Below are 17,469 nucleotides of genomic sequence, written 5' to 3' on the forward strand. Positions count from 1 at the left end.
AGAAAGATCTAGAAAAGCGAGTGGCAGAGTCCTGCCTACATACACCCAAATTCTGAAGTCTTTACTCATGCAAAACTCGACTTAAAGCGATGGGAAACTACAAGAACTTCAGGGTCTAGCTCCGTAAAGACCAACATCAATAGAAGATGTAATTCTTCAGGGACTCCATCCTTAAGTGTTGCTGTGCAGCAGCTGGATCAAGGAGTGGGTGACTCCGGTGGACTGTGCTCTACCTGTGCTTCAGGTTCAACATTTTCTACACTTCTTAACGTAGGATTCCAGTTCGGGCTATCAAAAGGCTGAAATGGAGATGTGCCAACTACCAACAGCTCTGTGTCTTCAGTGCTTATGACGGGCTCTGCGGTTCAAACACATCTCACCTCGCTTTAGACAGGTCATGGGTGAGCAGAGCCTTTACAGACGATCTCCAATAATCAACAGGAAGAGATGAGCTTTTCCTGAGCGTGAACCAAATCTTAGGCTGGACGAATTACTCCCTGGAGATGTCCCCTTCTCCAGTACAGGAGAAGGCTCCTCAATTCCTCATAAGGACCCGTAGTAGTTAGTTTCTAGAAGGGACTCGTTACCAGTTTAGTCCCTAGAGGTGTTTTAGCCTCTTCCCTTACGCCATGCAGCAATTATGTTTACAGCCAGGATGAAATCATGTTTCCGGCCACATTCATCCCAATATGAAGTACTTGATGGCAATGCAGAAGCGTTATAAATTGTGAGAATAAATGCAAAGGCAGTAAAGTCCTCACCTCTTCAGGTCTGCTCAACACATGCCCTTCAGGGCCTGTGATCCCCAGTTCCAGGATCCTTTGCTGCTCCTAAGGCAGAGAGAAAAAAGGGCAGGAAAAAGATTTAAAGCAAGACGTATTTTTTCTTGCAGCAAACACAGCTGTCTGAAAGAGGTACAAGCGAGATCCTAGGCATCTGTGCTAACTAATAATCACATGGGGCTTTACATAAGGGCCTTACAACCAGAGTCCTGGCCAACTTCCCTTGCTGAGAATAACCAGAGCTCACAAAACCCTTGCTGATTTGTTCAGAGGAGGTCAGGGAAACCTTTTATTTTGATTTGCTTCAGCCTGGGTTCATAGCCCCTCAACTTTCACTACTCATTTGCCTCTATAAAACAATCTCCCAGATGTGGCAAAACAGTATCTTATCAAAAAATCATCCTGCAACTGCGGGTGACTGGGCTCAAAGACTCAGGTGGGCTCTTCCCCAGTCAGTCAACGCAGAAATCCTCCGCAACACCAAGTTTTGCATTGAGACATAATGTATAAAATGAGCTGGAGATCAGATTAAATCCAAACACATTATTAACATTTCTTCTTTGTTGTTCTTTAAAGGACGAAGAGATCCCAGACATCAGCATCCCAGGCACTGTATGAAGCCATTTCCCTTCCCACTCCCCCAGTCTCAGTTACCGCAGAGCATTTTGTTGTACACAGTGACAGTCACACCCAGACACAGTCTTTCACTTATGGGGAGAAAGGCAAAAACGCCCGATAGCCACAAAACTGGAAGTTGCCGTGAAAACCTGCTTTATCAGTGACAACGAAGGGGATGTGATTTGATGCACAGCTCTGCTTGCACCCTTGATACAGCTACGCTGTGCTTTTAAAAGTCTTGGTGATTTTCTGTTTGCAAAGGCGGCTTTAGAATTTAAATCCCTCCCAGCATTTTGAAGTTAATAATCCACAGAATAAACATAACATACCTCAGCAATGATGTCACCATTCTCAGCGTGCACTTGAGCTGTCGCACCGATGTCCCGGATTACACTCAGGACTTCGTATATCTGGAAGAGAGAAAACATACAGTACAATACACCCTGAGTATACACTATTATATACGTATTACATAGTATATGCTCCAGACTCCTTCAGTATAGAGCATTTTGCAGAATGGAAAGGAGAAAGAGAAGCATTAAGAAATACAAGATGTGGTTTGCTGGATAGATAGATAGATAGACAGATCCATCTTCCTGCCTACAAGTAAATTTCCCAATCTGTACAGTCAGACGCTATTGACATGGCAAAGCAGCACTATTCAAAAGCCGGGTTTGGGTATATTTACCATGCTGGAGGAACAAACAGCAAGTGTATAGGGCTTTGCCTGGAGTGATTCTAAAAAGCTCTCAGAGTTGTACCTGTTTCATGCCTTTGTTTACTGGTGCGTGGCATGGAAAAAAAAACCCTTACACTTAATTTTCATGGAGAACCTGCACCCAGCCCTCTCCCCGCCTGGGACTGCAGCACTGTGATTTCCCACTCCTGCAACCGGCCTGAGAGCGCTCAGGTTGAGTAACCCACAACTGACGCCGTCTCCGTCAACGGTCACTCATTAAAACGCTTACCAGAGTCATTAGAGATAACTGTCATACACCACTGCCTCCTACGCCGTTCCAAATGACTCCCAGGCATTCCTCTCCTCCCACCACATTCAGAAATACAAACTGCCCATCTCAACAATTAAATGTACCCAAACGTACCCACTAGAACGGCAAACAGGAGGGCAATTCCTCTTTAAGGTCCCAGCAATTCTAATGCTAAAGCCAGAAACCCACTTCTGGACCAGGATCGGTTTCGGCTTCTAAACCCATAGGATAGTTACGCCAGAGATCTCACTGTCCTGCCCTGCGCCTGGCCATAAAGCAGCAATTTATAAAACTGCCACTGCTTCCACACCAAAGGAGCTGGAATAAAACCTCAGATCTCTCAAAATGAGGGTTTTGCCATTGCTTTCCCAAGCCAAGCCTTTCAGGGTTTGTTGTTGATGTGTCGTGTTTTTTTTTTAATTAAAAAAAAATAATCTTCAAACCAGACCTTTGGGTACTGTTGCAAATCTTAGGTACTGTTAGCATACAGAGACCGAGACCAAAAGAGAATGTGAGATCCAAGTGTATTGAAAATAAACCTTCATAAGAGATTAATGCACAGCTTGAAGCAGGTGAACGCTAAGCCTTCCTACCTGAGAATCGGTTAGCTGGAAGCGATCTTTGAAAGCCATGTAAACCAAGAAGGAGTTCACACCTGGTAGAGAGAAAGGAGAGGAATTATCTTTGACATACAAATTGCAGGCGCAGACAAAGCTACGAAACACACCGTCCCTCGTAAGAGAGGAGACGTCCCCCTCAGTCTACCCCCCCGCAAGCAGTAACGACGGGCAGACAAATAAATTGCTTTAATCTGCTGTGAAACGCGTACGGACGTGTGCACAGGCACACACACTCCCAGCACATCCCAGCATCTCCCCAGCCACGTGGCATCTATTAGCAACTGATGGGAGCAGAGGAGCCCGTGCTCCAGCCGCGGGGACAGCTAAACACCTCGGCTTCCACTTAACATTGAAATAAGAATAATTCTGTGGATTCGGCACCGTAGGAGGCCGAGTAAGAATGTAAGCAAAATGCATCACACACAAAAGCGGAGACTGGGTCTGGCTGGCGGATCCCCCGCTCCCTCCTGCGAGAACGACGGGAAACGTGCGTCCATCAGGATGCTCCCCTCCACCGTGTTTGTCCTGACCGAGACACGGGGAATGCTCCATCGGCTTCCCCTCTCCTGCCTTCTCCACCAGGAAAAGCTTCTACCCAACACGTGTGGGAAAGCACTCATTAGGATGTAAAAGGTTGTTTTTTTTAAACTACGAACAGGATGGAAAAATACTCTAGCCTAAGGATGAAACGTCAAGGAAATTAAAGAGGGGAAAAACCTATGAGGTCACTTTATTCAGCTCTTCTCCATGTTTAGCAAGCAGTGCTGGATTGTTCCTTCTGGGCCTGATTCTTCCCTTGTTTACAACAGTTTAATGGCCGAACCTATCATCTACCCGCACTAACAAATATCAAAGGACCTCCCCTGAACGAAGGTGCTCCTCTGCAAGGCAGCAGCAAGAGATCGACCTCTCCAAAATCAGTGCCCCTCTACAACAGTGACTGCTCAAACCTCCAAAGGAAGCCAGAATGGGCCGAGTTAACGGCAGCGCCCAGAACAGCTTTACTGAGATGTAAAATATTTCACAAGAGCCAGTCCTAAAAAATAACGAAGGGAAAGGCTTCTCTGAGCTTTCAGCAACTGAACTTACCGTGATCTTTAACCAGAGCTTCCATTTCCTCCTGGACACCTTTATGCCACTCGGTGATATCCACGTGCAGAGAGTAGTCGCAGCAGGATTTGCTGTCTGCCCATTCTCGCCACTGGTCGAAGGCCGTCAGCAAACTGGTCCCGGGCTCAGGAACCACATGATCGACTGGGAAAGACAACCAAAGCACTGGTAAACGGCTGGTGCGATAGCTTTCCTGGATGTCCAAGAGTAAAAGCATGGTTTGCAGAGGCTGCTGCAAAAACAAGACATCCCCTTTGCCTTAAAATGTTTGAGTTTGAAAGACCTGGTTTCTAAAGCATCTGAGAATGCAGCCAGGAAGCTGATAACGGAGCCAAAACAGAAGGAAATAGTTCAATTCCTACAGCCTGCTTGCTGCCATTGTTTGCGGATGGAGCAAATGGAATTTCTAGGGCAGCAAACACAAACCGCTGCAGAGAGCTCTATAAACACTGCTCCCGTTCGGTGACAAATAATGACAAATAAACAACAACGCGGGCAAGGTCCCCCGTGAGCATCAGTCAGCAGCTTTCAGTACCCAGCACCTCATGTTCAAGCAGGGACTTTGTGCCTCTGGACACGCTAGAAGAGGCATCCAAAGAGCGCAAAGACCTATTACTGCTGGCACATATGCAGTGACAACCAAGGACTCCACGCATGGGCCAGCGTTGCTTTGTGCTCCACATCCCAAATGAGAGCATCTTCCAGAGACGGCATACAAGTGAGGACTGCAAGAAGCCGGACCAACAGTTTGTCACGACTGGAGAGACACCTCCTGACAACAAGATGGTCCTGCTTGTCTCTGGCATCTGCTCAGCCTGATCCTCCTTCTAGCCCAACACATCAGGTCCACCCGCAACAGGGTTTGTAGGCAGCTACAGGACGCTCCACCAGCGCTACAGACGCAGAGCAGCCTCAAAGGGTAACATGAGAGATTTGGATCTGAAGGTTTAATGTTCCTCCCAGTAATTTGAACAGCATTCAGGGGATCTCTAAGATCTTCTCTGGACACCGTGAAATAGAAGAAGCAAGCCAGCATCTCAGAAACTGCGCTGCTGCTGAGAGAGCAGGAAAAGCCAGTGGGACTTCAGGGGTCACAAACTGGGCAGGCACTGTTGGGGGGGAGGAGAGATCCCCAGCTTGATTTCACAACGAATCACACAAAAAAATAAAAAGTTGCTTCAATTATCAAGCAGAGAACCTCAAGGAGTTTATTTTTAACTTTACGGGCGAGTATCTGGGCTGCCGTCAGCTCTGCAGTTAGCTCTAAATCACAACTAGGATAAGAAACAAAGAGACGAAGTCCTTGGGCCCTACAAAGCTCTGCTTCGCCCCCATGCAGACACGTCAGCCTGGATTTACTGCTCCTGCACTGCCTTTACAACTGGATTTACACTGGGAGCTCTTGACCCACTGAAAAAGCAATACTCCTGAACAACCCAGGAGCTTCGGCCACGTTGGTAATGACATCTCCAACGTCTGAGATGAGCAACCACTGTAGAAAGTCGAGAGGATGACCCAAAAGAACCCTCCTTCCTGCCAAGCTCTGCCCACCCTCTCTCCGTTCTGCAAAGGTGGCTACGTGACAGATAGCAAAACGGCAGTGAAAATACTTCTGCTTTTCCAAAAGGCTTGTGCTTGCCCCTTGAAGCACCATGCTAGCCTGCAAAGGGAAGGATGCGATGCAGAGTTCTTTGCTGGTACCTCGGCAGTGCAGCTGGTGGCCTTCGCCTGCTCAGACAGCAGCATCCCACCCATTAGAGAAATCTATGCTATGAGTGAAAGCTCCGAAATTCGCCCGGTGGCTGGCATCAGACCAAGGATGTGTTTTTTGCCACCCTTAGGAAACGCAACCCAAATAATTATGAGCCGATAAACTGTCCTGTTTTTTTTTAAAAAAATAATGCAATTTCTGTTCCACAAGCTGCTCCTCCCCCATGGTCAGAAACCTTCCACTAATTTCCAGACTGAATTGTTTCTTGGACAGTACGTAGCCCCTTGTCACTCTGCCAAAGTTAATCTTTAGCTTAAGTAGTATGAACAACAAGGAGGAAAATAACATTCTCTCTGCATTACCGGTGGGACACAGAGAAAACCCCAGTTTTAACAAATGGCCAGTGCCTTAACACAAGAGCTGTCTTCCTCAGCCCACTGACTAATCAAAAAGCCAAAAAAGCCCATTTAATCTCTAACACACCACAGTAATAAATCCATCTCTACTTAGACGAGAGGTGCCCTAAGAGCTCCATCAATCCCGAGATGATACATGGCTTATGGGCATTAGGAAATTCTGCCGGGAGGCACCAAGGGGTTAACACAGCGGAGTCTTCACAGCCCAGCATGGAGCCCCTAGGAATGACTCTGGTGTCTAGGATCAGAGCTTTATCACCATCTTATTTCATGCACTGCCCAAGTATGACTAATGGGAGTGTGTGGAGGGAGTGGGAGAGGGGGTAAGGGAGCTCTATCAGATCTCTGACAGAGTCAAACCACAGCTGGTTGCAATAAGGATAAGGGATGGAGGTAGTGGTGCATGTGTGCATGAAAGCCAGCTCCGGGGATTAGGGATATCTCATATGGAAGCTGCGCTGCCGACACATCTCATAGCAGCTCCCCTGAGCTCACCGATAGCCAAATCGCCCATCATCCCCATCGAAACAGAACACAGTTTGTTTCCATAGCAGCTCTCTGCCAGGCAAACACCACTGATCAACCACTTCCTTATATCCACGTGGAAGAAGTCAGCAAGAAGACAGCCTGAATGTGCAAGGTGAGCCAAGAGTCTTCAAAAACCTGTGATTTAACTAGTCCACAGAGACTCAGCAACCACGGCAGAGCATACCATGGGCTGTCTGACACACAGCATCCTGGAGCAGGTGAGGCAGCAGAAGCAGCAGACGCTGAACGTAAGACATGAAGATGGATGTAAGCTTAAGTGATAGTCTAGAGCTAATTCAGACACAAATCCAAATGTCTCCACAATTTTATCATCCCTTGTTACAATGCAAGGGGCCAACGACATTGCACGATCATGGCCAACATCCCTATGTGCTAGAGCTCGTGAAAGAGCTGGGGTTTGGGGGAGGTTTTTGTTGTTACCGGGTGTTTTTTAAGTAAAAACGTAACAGCTAGAGCCCAAATAAGTAAGAACGAGCCTGGATCCTTCAAAGAAGAAGAGCCAACATTGATTCTTTGCCTGCTGTTAAAAGAACTGAGCACTGCAGCTACTTCTGCCTATCGCTATGGCTAGGGATCGCCCACATGCAGCTCAGAGGAAGTTCTCCTTCCAGCCCTCAGGCAGAGCTCAGAGTAAAACAAAACGCTTTTTCTTTAAGGCCCCTGTGCTTCAGCACAGTACAGAGCAGCTGATGAGAGCTCCATCCACTGCGTTCCCACAGCCCCAGGTTCCCAAGATGACCCTTGGGTAAGATCCGCCACAGGACCGCGGACACAAGGTCTTCTGACCCAGCCGTGGAGATTACCCTGGAGGCTTCCCATGAGAAAAGCAGTGTGCTGTCCTGACCTCACCAAACCACTTCTCTCCAGGGAACCCGACAGCTCGCTGCCCCATCTTTCATTCCTTCACCTCGGAAACCGGGAATGTTCAATTCCCGCAGCTGCTGGAGTGGCCTCGCGTCTGCAGGACGCGCTCAAGACAAACTGTGGCAACGCAGACTGTTGTCACCCCTTTATTCTCTAGACCACTACAGCCTTGATCTCTTCATCCTTCCAAACCCAGATGTTTTCTTCCTGTTGTTGATTACTGCCGTACGAATGATGTCAGCTGCTGAGGTCTGAAAAGGAAGTTGCCAGCTCAATTTAAACTCAAAGCTTGCTCCAAAAACAGAAACAAAAGGAAGAAAAAAAGAGAAAAGGAAAAGATAATTTAAGCGTAACTTCATCAGTACCAAAACCTTCAAAGGAGGAATTCAATAGCTTGTGGTGGCTCCCTGAACCAGAGTGAAATTCAGATCTAATCCTAATATTTCTCTTTCTTTAACACACTCTCTCTGCAAGTTAAATGGCAAAGCCAAGGTTAGGATGACAGTGGTTTCTCAGCTATGAACAGAAAACATTCTGTAGATTTATCCTTTAACCTTCCGAGATGCAGAATCCAAAATGTAACAGCCTATGGCTTAGAAGCAAGCAAGCTGGTTTACATCACCGAAGTAACAGCTTTTAAAAAAAAAAAAAAAAAAAAAAAAGAATTTTGTATTTTATAAATCATCTAATTTTTCCCTTGGTAAAATACTGATGAGATTCCAAAATTACTGGATAGGCTGTTTATCTTTTTCCCAGACAAACCAAGTGTTCACCTCCCTTCAGAAGGCAGCGGGATCTGAGCACCTGCGTGCCCAACATGCCACAACTGTTCCAGCCACAATCACTAAGACTCTTAATTACCTCTCCGATGGGCCTGGTTTTGCTCTCCCGTCGTTACACACAGTTCCACCCTGCTTACAAGGTGCATCTGCTCTTACTTCCAAGTATTTCAGCTCCCACCCACCCATCGTCCATGGCTGGTTTTCTGCCTGCCTCGCTCGTCATCCTTCTTCGCTCCTCCTTGGACACATTAATCGGCTCAAGATTAAAGGCAGACAATAAGCTGAAGTGAGACAACACCACTAACCGCTGTTAGCTTATCTGCGGGGCTTTAACATAGCAGAGCTGGCCCTCAGCCGCGCTGAAATGTTGCGTGTCCGATGAGCCGAAATGGTTCGACGCTGCGGGGGAGAGATAACAACCACCAGTGCATGGGGCATGCGGTGTTAAAAGAAAGAGGAAGGCAAAAACTTAGAGGAATTGATTTACAGGGAACTTTACAAGCATGGGGGAAGATAAAGTAGTATTGTTTTAACATAAGCATGAAATGTAAGTAGGGCAGGAGTGAGAGCATCAGTTTATAAAGCACTAGGATTTACTAATCCCATCACCGCTCAGCACATGTATTAAGGGTTGGCTTTAAGCAAACCTTCGTTCTTCATTCATTCGTCTCACTGACTTTAAAACCCACCAGCGCGCGTGGCACACTGAAACTGGTGCCCACCTCAGCTACAGACTGCGGCTTTGCGAAGGGCTGCATCACCTCTCGGCTTCCTCTTACAAACTCGGGTACGCCGTGGCTTTCTGGTGCTTAAGAGCTTTTCTGAGGCAGGGGGATGGAGGACTGCGGCTCCCGATCAGGCCCCAAACAAGCGGCCAGTGGGAGAATTGAGTTCTCCTGCTCATCCTGCACGGGCTTATTCTGCAGGGATCACACACACACCACTGGGGAACATCACCAACAGCCTGCGGGAGGGACGCTTTGAGGCTGAATCCATAAAAAATCCCATATAATCTCTCTTGGGCACTTTGAAGCTCTCAAAAAATAATAATAAAAAAAGCAGTTTAAGAGCCATGCCTTTATATTTTTGACCCCTCGCAAAGCTCAAGAGAAATTACTGCTTCAGCGGGAGAGCTGAACTCCGCGATCAGCCTTGCCTTGAAAACAAAACTTTACTTTTTGGATGGATGTCCTCATGGGTGGGGATTAATGGGTTTTATAGCTTCCTGGTATTGTGGCATGTTCAATTTTTTTCTTTTTTTTGCATCCTGCCTCATTGGAGCAGGCCTTGGCTTGCTAACAGCCCTTTCCTGGAGTTTCTATTAATAGCCGCCGCTTCCAGCTTTCCCCTGTAAAGGTTTGGGGTTTTTTTTCAACTGGTTTAATTATGTGTCATCTAAAGCATGCATGAAATTTTTCTCGATCTTCCGCTAATGAACACCACTACCAGGAAAAAGAAAAACTATCTGATACGGACAATATAAACGTGAATTAGGGTCAGATGTTACGAAAATTGTGTATGCAATAAAACCGTGTACGCAGAGTCCCAGTTGCTATTATAAACTACAGTTTTACACATTATTTCCTGCTCCTACTAGCATTAAACGTGCCTATTGTTAAAGAGGAGTTTATAAGGTGAAAATCCTTAACGTTCAAGCTTAACTGTTAGCAGGCAGATTTCCCCTACCCAAAACTTTAAATAGCAGCTTGATCACTATAAACACATCTGCCTTTTTAATACTACTTAATCTTCACAGCAACTGCATGTGATGAAATCTGGTGAAATTTATTGAGTTGTACATTCTGTCACAAGCCATTTTATTGAGAGGTTGTAATTAAATTCAGCCCTGGTAATTGCACAGCTTCCTACTTGGAAGTCTGGAGTTGTTGCTAGTCTATGGCTGCAGTATTTTCCTCCCGGCACTGGTGTGAACTGGGAGTAACGCTATGAAAGCGAGTGGAATAAAATCAACACTTGCGAACCGAAAGTCAGGCCCTTGTCTGACCCGAGAAGCTTCACAGAAGATTATCCCATAATCACAGACCTTATTTCATCCAGAGACTTCAAACTCTCAGCTAGTAAAATACCACAATCCCTTCTGCTATTAGTTACGTATCATTATGACCCTTTTACACGTCAAGAAATGGAGCTACCAAAAGCTGCCTTGTCCAGAAACAAAGTTGTTCACAAGCCAAGCTTGCCAGCAGCAAGACTTCTGCTTGACGTACGGAAACACGACCACCAGCCTCTGCACCAATTTAGGCTAGAGACACCTCAGCATTTCTTCTGAGCTCAAAAATCCCAAAACGAGTAACCTAAAAGAGCCTCACATCGCCTGTGTTCTGATTTCACATCCAGTTCTTCCTCCAAACCACGCTCTGGGTCGTGTTTTTGATCTAGGACAAGAAAGGATAGCAAGAAGATCGCTTTTACGGTTACCATTCCACGTATCCTAAGCTGACACACCTGACCACAGAACGGCAAGGAGAAGTCAAATGAAGAATTTTTCTCAACATCCCGGATCCAGCGATCAGACTTTAGCTTTGCGTATTTGAGGAGTTTTATTCCCACATTATTTTGTTGTTGGCCTTGTTCGCCCAGGAAAAGATGCTGAAATAAAGAGATTGTTGTGAGGAGTAACGATGCTCTGCACCGAACAGCATTTACTGTGCTAACGCAACTACTCCAGGGCTGTTGGCTTCTACGTGTCTGCCAAACTAACCGAAGAACAGGCAGGCTAAATGACATCGCATGTTGTTTTCTGTCAGTTCAGATCCACTTTATTAGACTCCGTGCAGAGAAATCAGAAGCTGGACCAGGCTCAGAAGAATTCAAGACATATCTGTGCTACACTGATTACATTTTCAGCCTGCAATGTTCTGTTATTCCCTCACTGATGTCATACAGATATTTCACTTGTCTTTTTAGCTGATTAGTTCCAAAATATGATTAATAATTTAATGCCAGCTGGACACAAATGTAAAGAATAGGGGGTTGTGTGTCCAAACAATAATTAATAACCCCCTTCAACAGCTGCAATGACTACCTATTTAGATCAGGTCAAAAAAGGCTCCATCCCTTTACAGCACAGGTTTACTGCACATCCAAGCCACGCTTCTATCTCAGGAGGTCACCATGAGAGAGGAGGCAGGGAGCCAAGTTCAAAAGAGAGATTTAAGTCACTCCAAGATTTATTCTTTCTTTTAGGCATAACTCCACACTTGAAATCCATGAAAAAAAAAGCAAGCACAGAGGACTTCAAAGACTTCCATATAAATTGGTCAGTAAACCTTGAGGGAACGGGATGGAGAAAACCTCTGTTTGTAGCCATGGATTTCAAGTCAAGGCAAAACACAGCCATCACAACACATCCAAGGGGCAAGTGTTTGGTCAGAAACAAGAGGACAAAAGATCGAGTGCCGTAAGCCAGTCCTGTCCCTCTCAGGTCAGCGGAGATATACCCTGCCCGTCAGGCTTTTTCCACTAGCCGGGAAGCTGGAACAATTCTGGATTTGCATCATTGTGGCCAAGATCAGATTTTGGCTTCTCAGCTTCATTTCGTTGCCCGTGGTTGTCTCAGGGGGACGGCGGAGACGAAGAGGAACGCAGGCGCAGAACCGGAATTTTCACTATGGAAATTCGTGACGGTTCTGGGGAGGCTTTACGTTTTCCGGAATAGGAAATAAATTAAATGCAAAGAGTTCTGATTCTGCAGAATTACTTTTTGTTTGTTTGTTTTTAAACAGCTTGTGAGGGAAATGGACAAAAAAGGATCTGCTTGGTGAACCTGTCCTTTCCCTCTGTGTGTTTGCCATATAAACATCTCCCCTGGCTGGACAAGGACCAGACACTTCTCGTGGCTGTGATGAAATGACATCGAACTTTGATGAAAACCTCTTCCTTAATCACCATCATACCAATTCCACCACTGTAAGACACGAACAGTCCCTGTCCTGTCCTCGGTTAAACCACTGACTTTGACGACTGTCAAACGGAGCTACAGAGAAGGAAGCGAGGACTGAAGCAGAGCCCAATGTCCACGTGCCCACAGAGAAAACTGTGGTGGGATCTGATGTGGAGGTGCAACAGAACCCATTTTCTAACCATCCTATGGTAGGACAGAGACGAAGCAACACATTCACACTGCACACGCCAATGTTCTGAGCACACCTGGACATCTGCTAGTTTTCTGTCAACCCTGCAAGGACAGCATTGCCTGCAAAAACAGCTACTGAGATCGCTGTAACAATAACCCGTAGGAGTAGGACTAACTAGACCATCCTTAGTTTAAATAGGAATTCTGTGACACAGTCCCCAACTGAACTTCCTTTCTCCGGGTCTGAAATAGCCCTGTCTGGCCCCTGAAGCACTCTGCTATCTTCCCAGGTCCATGGAGACCACCCAGGTTTAGGAGCACAAAGCACCATCTTTGAGGTAGAAGAAGATGCGCTCCTGGGCATCACCTGATCTGGCCAACCCAAAGATGGACACTAAGCCTGCAGCTCTTCCAACCCAGGACCCCTACAGCAAACTGGTTGGGAAAACTCACACATACAAGAACCATCGTTGATGTCTGGACTTGATCATCTTAAAGGTCCCTTCCAACCTAGACAATTCTATGATTCTAAGACATTGCCTTTTATTTTTTCCATGCACTAACCTTTTACAGGCAACTCTCACGTTCTAGACCTCAGCTTCAGTTCCTGTCTCAAACACGGGAACCAGACTGATCAATAGCCTGAATTCCCCTGGATCCACGCTGCGGCACAGCTCGGTGGGAGCCGTTTCTATACAGCTGCCATTTCCCCCTTTTCTAGAGTGCTCACACAGCAAAAGGACTGATTGCTTCACAAAGCGGCAGAAGCAAACTCTGGTTTGGTACCGTGGCCTAATTCTACTTCACCTAAGAACATCCTGCACATCTGCAGTACTGTGTATGGCTCTGGAACCCTCAGCACAAGAAGGACACGGAGCTGCTGGAGCAGGTCCAGAGGAGGGCCACAAAGATGATCCGAGGGCTGGAGCCCCTCTGCTGTGAGGACAGGCTAAGAGAGCTGGGGGGGTTCAGCCTGGAGAAGGGAAGGCTCCGGGGAGACCTTGGAGCCCCTTCCAGTCCCTAAAGGGGGCCTACAAGAAAGCTGGGGAGGGGCTGTTTGCAAGGGCATGGAGCCATAGGCCGAGGGGCAACGGTTTAAACTAGAGCAGGGCAGGTTTAGATGAGCCATTGGGAAGAAGTTCTTTCCACTGAGGGTGGTGAGACACTGGCCCAGGTTGCCCAGAGAGGGGGTGGAGGCCCCAGCCCTGGAGACATTCAAGGCCAGGCTGGATGAGCAACCTGATCTAGTTGTGGATGTCCCTGCTGACTGCAGGGGGGTTGGACTAGATGGCCTTTAGAGGTCCCTTCCAACCCAACACATTCTATGATTCTATGATCTACATTTTTCTCCAGCTACCGTTGTGCTACAAAGACTTTACAAAACTTTTTCAATTCACAGTGGATAGTCTCTGCACAACAGCCTGAAAAGTACTTCGTGCCCCATCAGTAGCTGAACTCTTCTTGTTGGACACGGATACAAATCCTGAGAAATCGTGTCAGAAATAAAGAAAAGTCTGGTGGGAAGTATCATTAACTGCCACGCGTTTCTGGAATGAGATTTTGGAAGCAATATTGGGTTACTCTATCTCTTGCTGTGCTTTGGGAACTTCCCCCCTTCTCCTCCTTTGCACAAAAGCAGCACTGTGTAATAAGACGGGATGGTTCTCAAGGAGCTCCTTTACCAGCTCACGTTGCCTGTAGGCTGTGCCAGAGAATTTCATTCATATGTAAAACACCACAGAGTCCCCCAGATTCCAAAAATATACACGCTGCACATATGTAACTGCTTTCAGGAACAAAGCAATCTGGTGAAAATATGCCCTAGAAGTGGTCAGGAAGAGGAACTTCCAAAAGCACAGCCCTTTTTGATGGGCTTTGAGAATTCCCCAAGAGATTTCCCAGTTAACTTTTGCACGTTAAAGTCTAATGGTTCCTCCTATTACTTAAAATAAGCTTTCAGGATGCAGGAAGCCAAAAGCACTTTATGCACAGAGGGCTCACCTCGTCTCTCCCTCACCCGGGGTTTTTCCCTTTATTCACATCCAGACAGGAACCAGAGCCGAGCATCCCGAGCTGCGGGACCCGGTGTCTCCATCTCAGGGATCCCAGCTGGGAGGGACAGGGGCATTGCCAGGTGGCATACAGTGTTTCACGTGCCAGGCTCTCAAGCAGCTCTACCATAAAAATAATCACTTTGTACTTATAATATGAGGGTCTGAGTGAACTTAATTAATTTAAATTAAAGCTTACAACCCCTATGCAACAAAGCCACCTCCTGTTATGGGCAGCTAGCAACTAGCATGGAGAAATTAAATGACAAACCCATTGTCACAGAAGTAATCCTAACACTAACCACAGTGTATCAAGGGAAGAAAAGAGTTTTCCCAGAAGGTGTAACTCTTCAGTGCCCATTCCTTTTAAACACGCATGGCTTCCATGGGAGTTAGGGTTGTGCAAAGATGCAGGCACAGCACCAACTTCGCAACAACTGGCAATTTATAAACATGATTAAAGTATGCTAGACAGGAGGAGCTAATTTGTATTCCTTAAACATTTCTCCCTCTCACCAGAATGATTAAAAAAAAAAAATCCAGTTTCTAAGAAACAGATGGGATCTATGAACGGAAGGCACAGAGGCTGAAGGAAAGATGGAAAAAGACTCCGCTGACCCAAGACGTCAAATTCTACTCTACAGACGGCACTCGCCCGAAGCCAGCCCAAGTGAGAAACACTGCATTTAGTTCTAGCCATCGCTTCTTTCAAGCATCACTTGCTTCCTTCCCCTGACATGCAAAGCTAATTCCCAATGCAGAAAGTTTAAAAGTTCCTGTCTGACAAGGATGGTTTCTGCTGAGTCAAGCCCACGGGACGGTAAAAGCCACGGGACTGAACACTGGTAGGAAGACAAAAATCCGTGCCCAGAAAAACGTGCCAAGAAAAGAGCTGGAGGCGCCATTTCCTGCTGTTTCTTTCGAGACCTTGTCTCAACTTGAAGGTGATTAAGACAGGTTATCTAGGAAGATTTAACACACGCGCTTTGAAAACCTATCACAGACAGCTAATGACGTTACATTAATGGAGGCAGATAATTGTTTTTTATTTTAAGATTGTTTTTTCATCTAGACAGGTTTTAGCTGGGGGACCCAACTTTAACGCCTGCACCCTTCACAGTCTCACATGCATCTTCCATCGATGTAAAGAGCTGCATAAGAGACGAAACGTTGGTGATACCCGTTAGCTCTTTACTTCTCCTGCGTGTCATCCATAAGGCACGGGACTCGGGCATGAGAATATGGGACACGTGAAAGCATGAAAAGCATTTAAAAGCAGCTCTTCAAACAAAAGAACATGAACTCTTCTCCATGCAGTGGGAAAGCAGCTCTACTGATCCCAACCATTATATGGAATAAGAGGGATTAGTACTATTGCATAAACAGACAACACTGGTTATTTCTCCCGAGCGAGTGCCAAATCCCTCTGTTTGGATGCATGGAAAAATCTAGGTCAGTCACATCTGCAGGAAAACGGCTGCACTGACAGCGGCGTTGCCGTTTCATCATTCATTTGTTTATAACTACATCAAGAGTCTCCAGGCTCCAGCACGTGTGGGACAGTCTCCATCCACTCCTTCCTCTGCAGCCAGGGGGTGGAGCAGGTCCAGAGCAGAACGGAGCAAAACAGGAGCGGAGCAAGAGCCCTGCTCACCTACTCTTTAAAAATAATAATCAGTGTTGCCAAAGAGGCAGAAGGCTGGGCAGAGGAGTGAGGGACAGGATCCAGAGCAGCTCTGGGGAAGGCAGAATTCTGATGGGGAAAAATAGGGAAAACATAGAATCATAGAATGGCCTAGGTTGGAAGGGACCTTTCAGATCGAGTCCAACCATCAACTTAACTCTGACAAAAACCACCATTAATCTAAACCATATCTCTAAGCACTATGTCTACCCGACTTTTAAATTGCTCCAGGGATGGCGACTCCCTGGATGCTTGACAACCCTTTCGGTGTAAAAATTTTTCCTAATACCCATCCTAAACCTCCCCTGGCGCAACTTGAGGCCGTTTCCTCTTGTCCCATCGCCTGTTCCTTGGGAGAAGAGAGCGACCCCCCCTGGCTACCCCCTCCTTTCAGGGAGCTGTAGAGAGCGAGAAGGTCTCCCCTCAGCCTCCTCTTCTCCAGGCTGAACACCCCCAGCTCCCTCAGACGCTCCTGAGCACAAGACTTGTGCTCCAGACCCTTCACCAGCTGACTGACGTCTACTGATTGACTTCAACACCAGCCGTGCTGGGCTGTGGTGGTTCCACAGGACTCCAGCCCCAAACCAGACCCTGCTGATCTCACCTTCCAGCAATAAGGAGGAAAGATGGCCCGGCTGGCAGGCAGGGAATCATACGATGTGTTGGGTTGGAAGGGACCTCTAAAGGCCATCTAGTCCAACCCCCCTGCAGTCAGCAGGAACATCCACAACTAGATCAGGTCGCTCAGAGCCTCATCCAGCCTGGCCTTGAATGTCGCCAGGGATGGGGCCTCCACCCCCTCTCTGGGCAACCTGGGCCAGTGTCTCACCACCCTCAGTGGAAAGAACTTCTTCCCAATGGCTCATCTAAACCTGCCCTGCTCTAGTTTAAACCGTTGCCCCTCGTGTCCTGTTGCTACATGCCCTTGCAAACAGCCCCTCCCCAGCTTTCTTGTAGGCCCCCTTTAGGGACTGGAAGGGGCTCCAAGGTCTCCCCGGAGCCTTCTCTTCTCCAGGCTGAACCCCCCCAACTCTCTGAGCCTGTCCTCATAGGAGAGGGGCTCCAGCCCTTTGATCATTTTCGTGGCCTCCTCTGGACCCAGAGCCACCAGCCTGAATAAAAACAGCCAGGGTTAAAGGCACTACCACACCACGAGCCTCCTGCATAACCTCAGGCAAAGCTCCACAGCTCCTAAAG

General features: G+C 47.1%; 1 protein-coding gene across 4 annotated transcripts in view; it reads right to left on the bottom strand.

Moving 5' to 3' along the window:
* Positions 1-17,469, bottom strand: part of DPYSL2 (dihydropyrimidinase like 2) — a 58,016-nt gene that overhangs the window by 17,166 nt on the left and 23,381 nt on the right. For all 4 annotated transcript variants that reach the window (XM_074563787.1, XM_074563788.1, XM_074563789.1 and 1 more), the window contains 4 exons: positions 4,099-4,263; positions 2,983-3,044; positions 1,730-1,810; positions 762-830 (listed from right to left, as the gene is read on the bottom strand). In XM_074563787.1, coding sequence (XP_074419888.1) covers positions 762-830; positions 1,730-1,810; positions 2,983-3,044; positions 4,099-4,263 — 377 coding nt within the window. The remainder of the gene's footprint in view (positions 1-761; positions 831-1,729; positions 1,811-2,982; positions 3,045-4,098; positions 4,264-17,469) is intronic.

Source organism: Larus michahellis, chromosome 20 (genome assembly GCF_964199755.1).
Source record: "Larus michahellis chromosome 20, bLarMic1.1, whole genome shotgun sequence".
Classification (NCBI taxonomy): Eukaryota; Metazoa; Chordata; class Aves; order Charadriiformes; family Laridae; genus Larus; species Larus michahellis.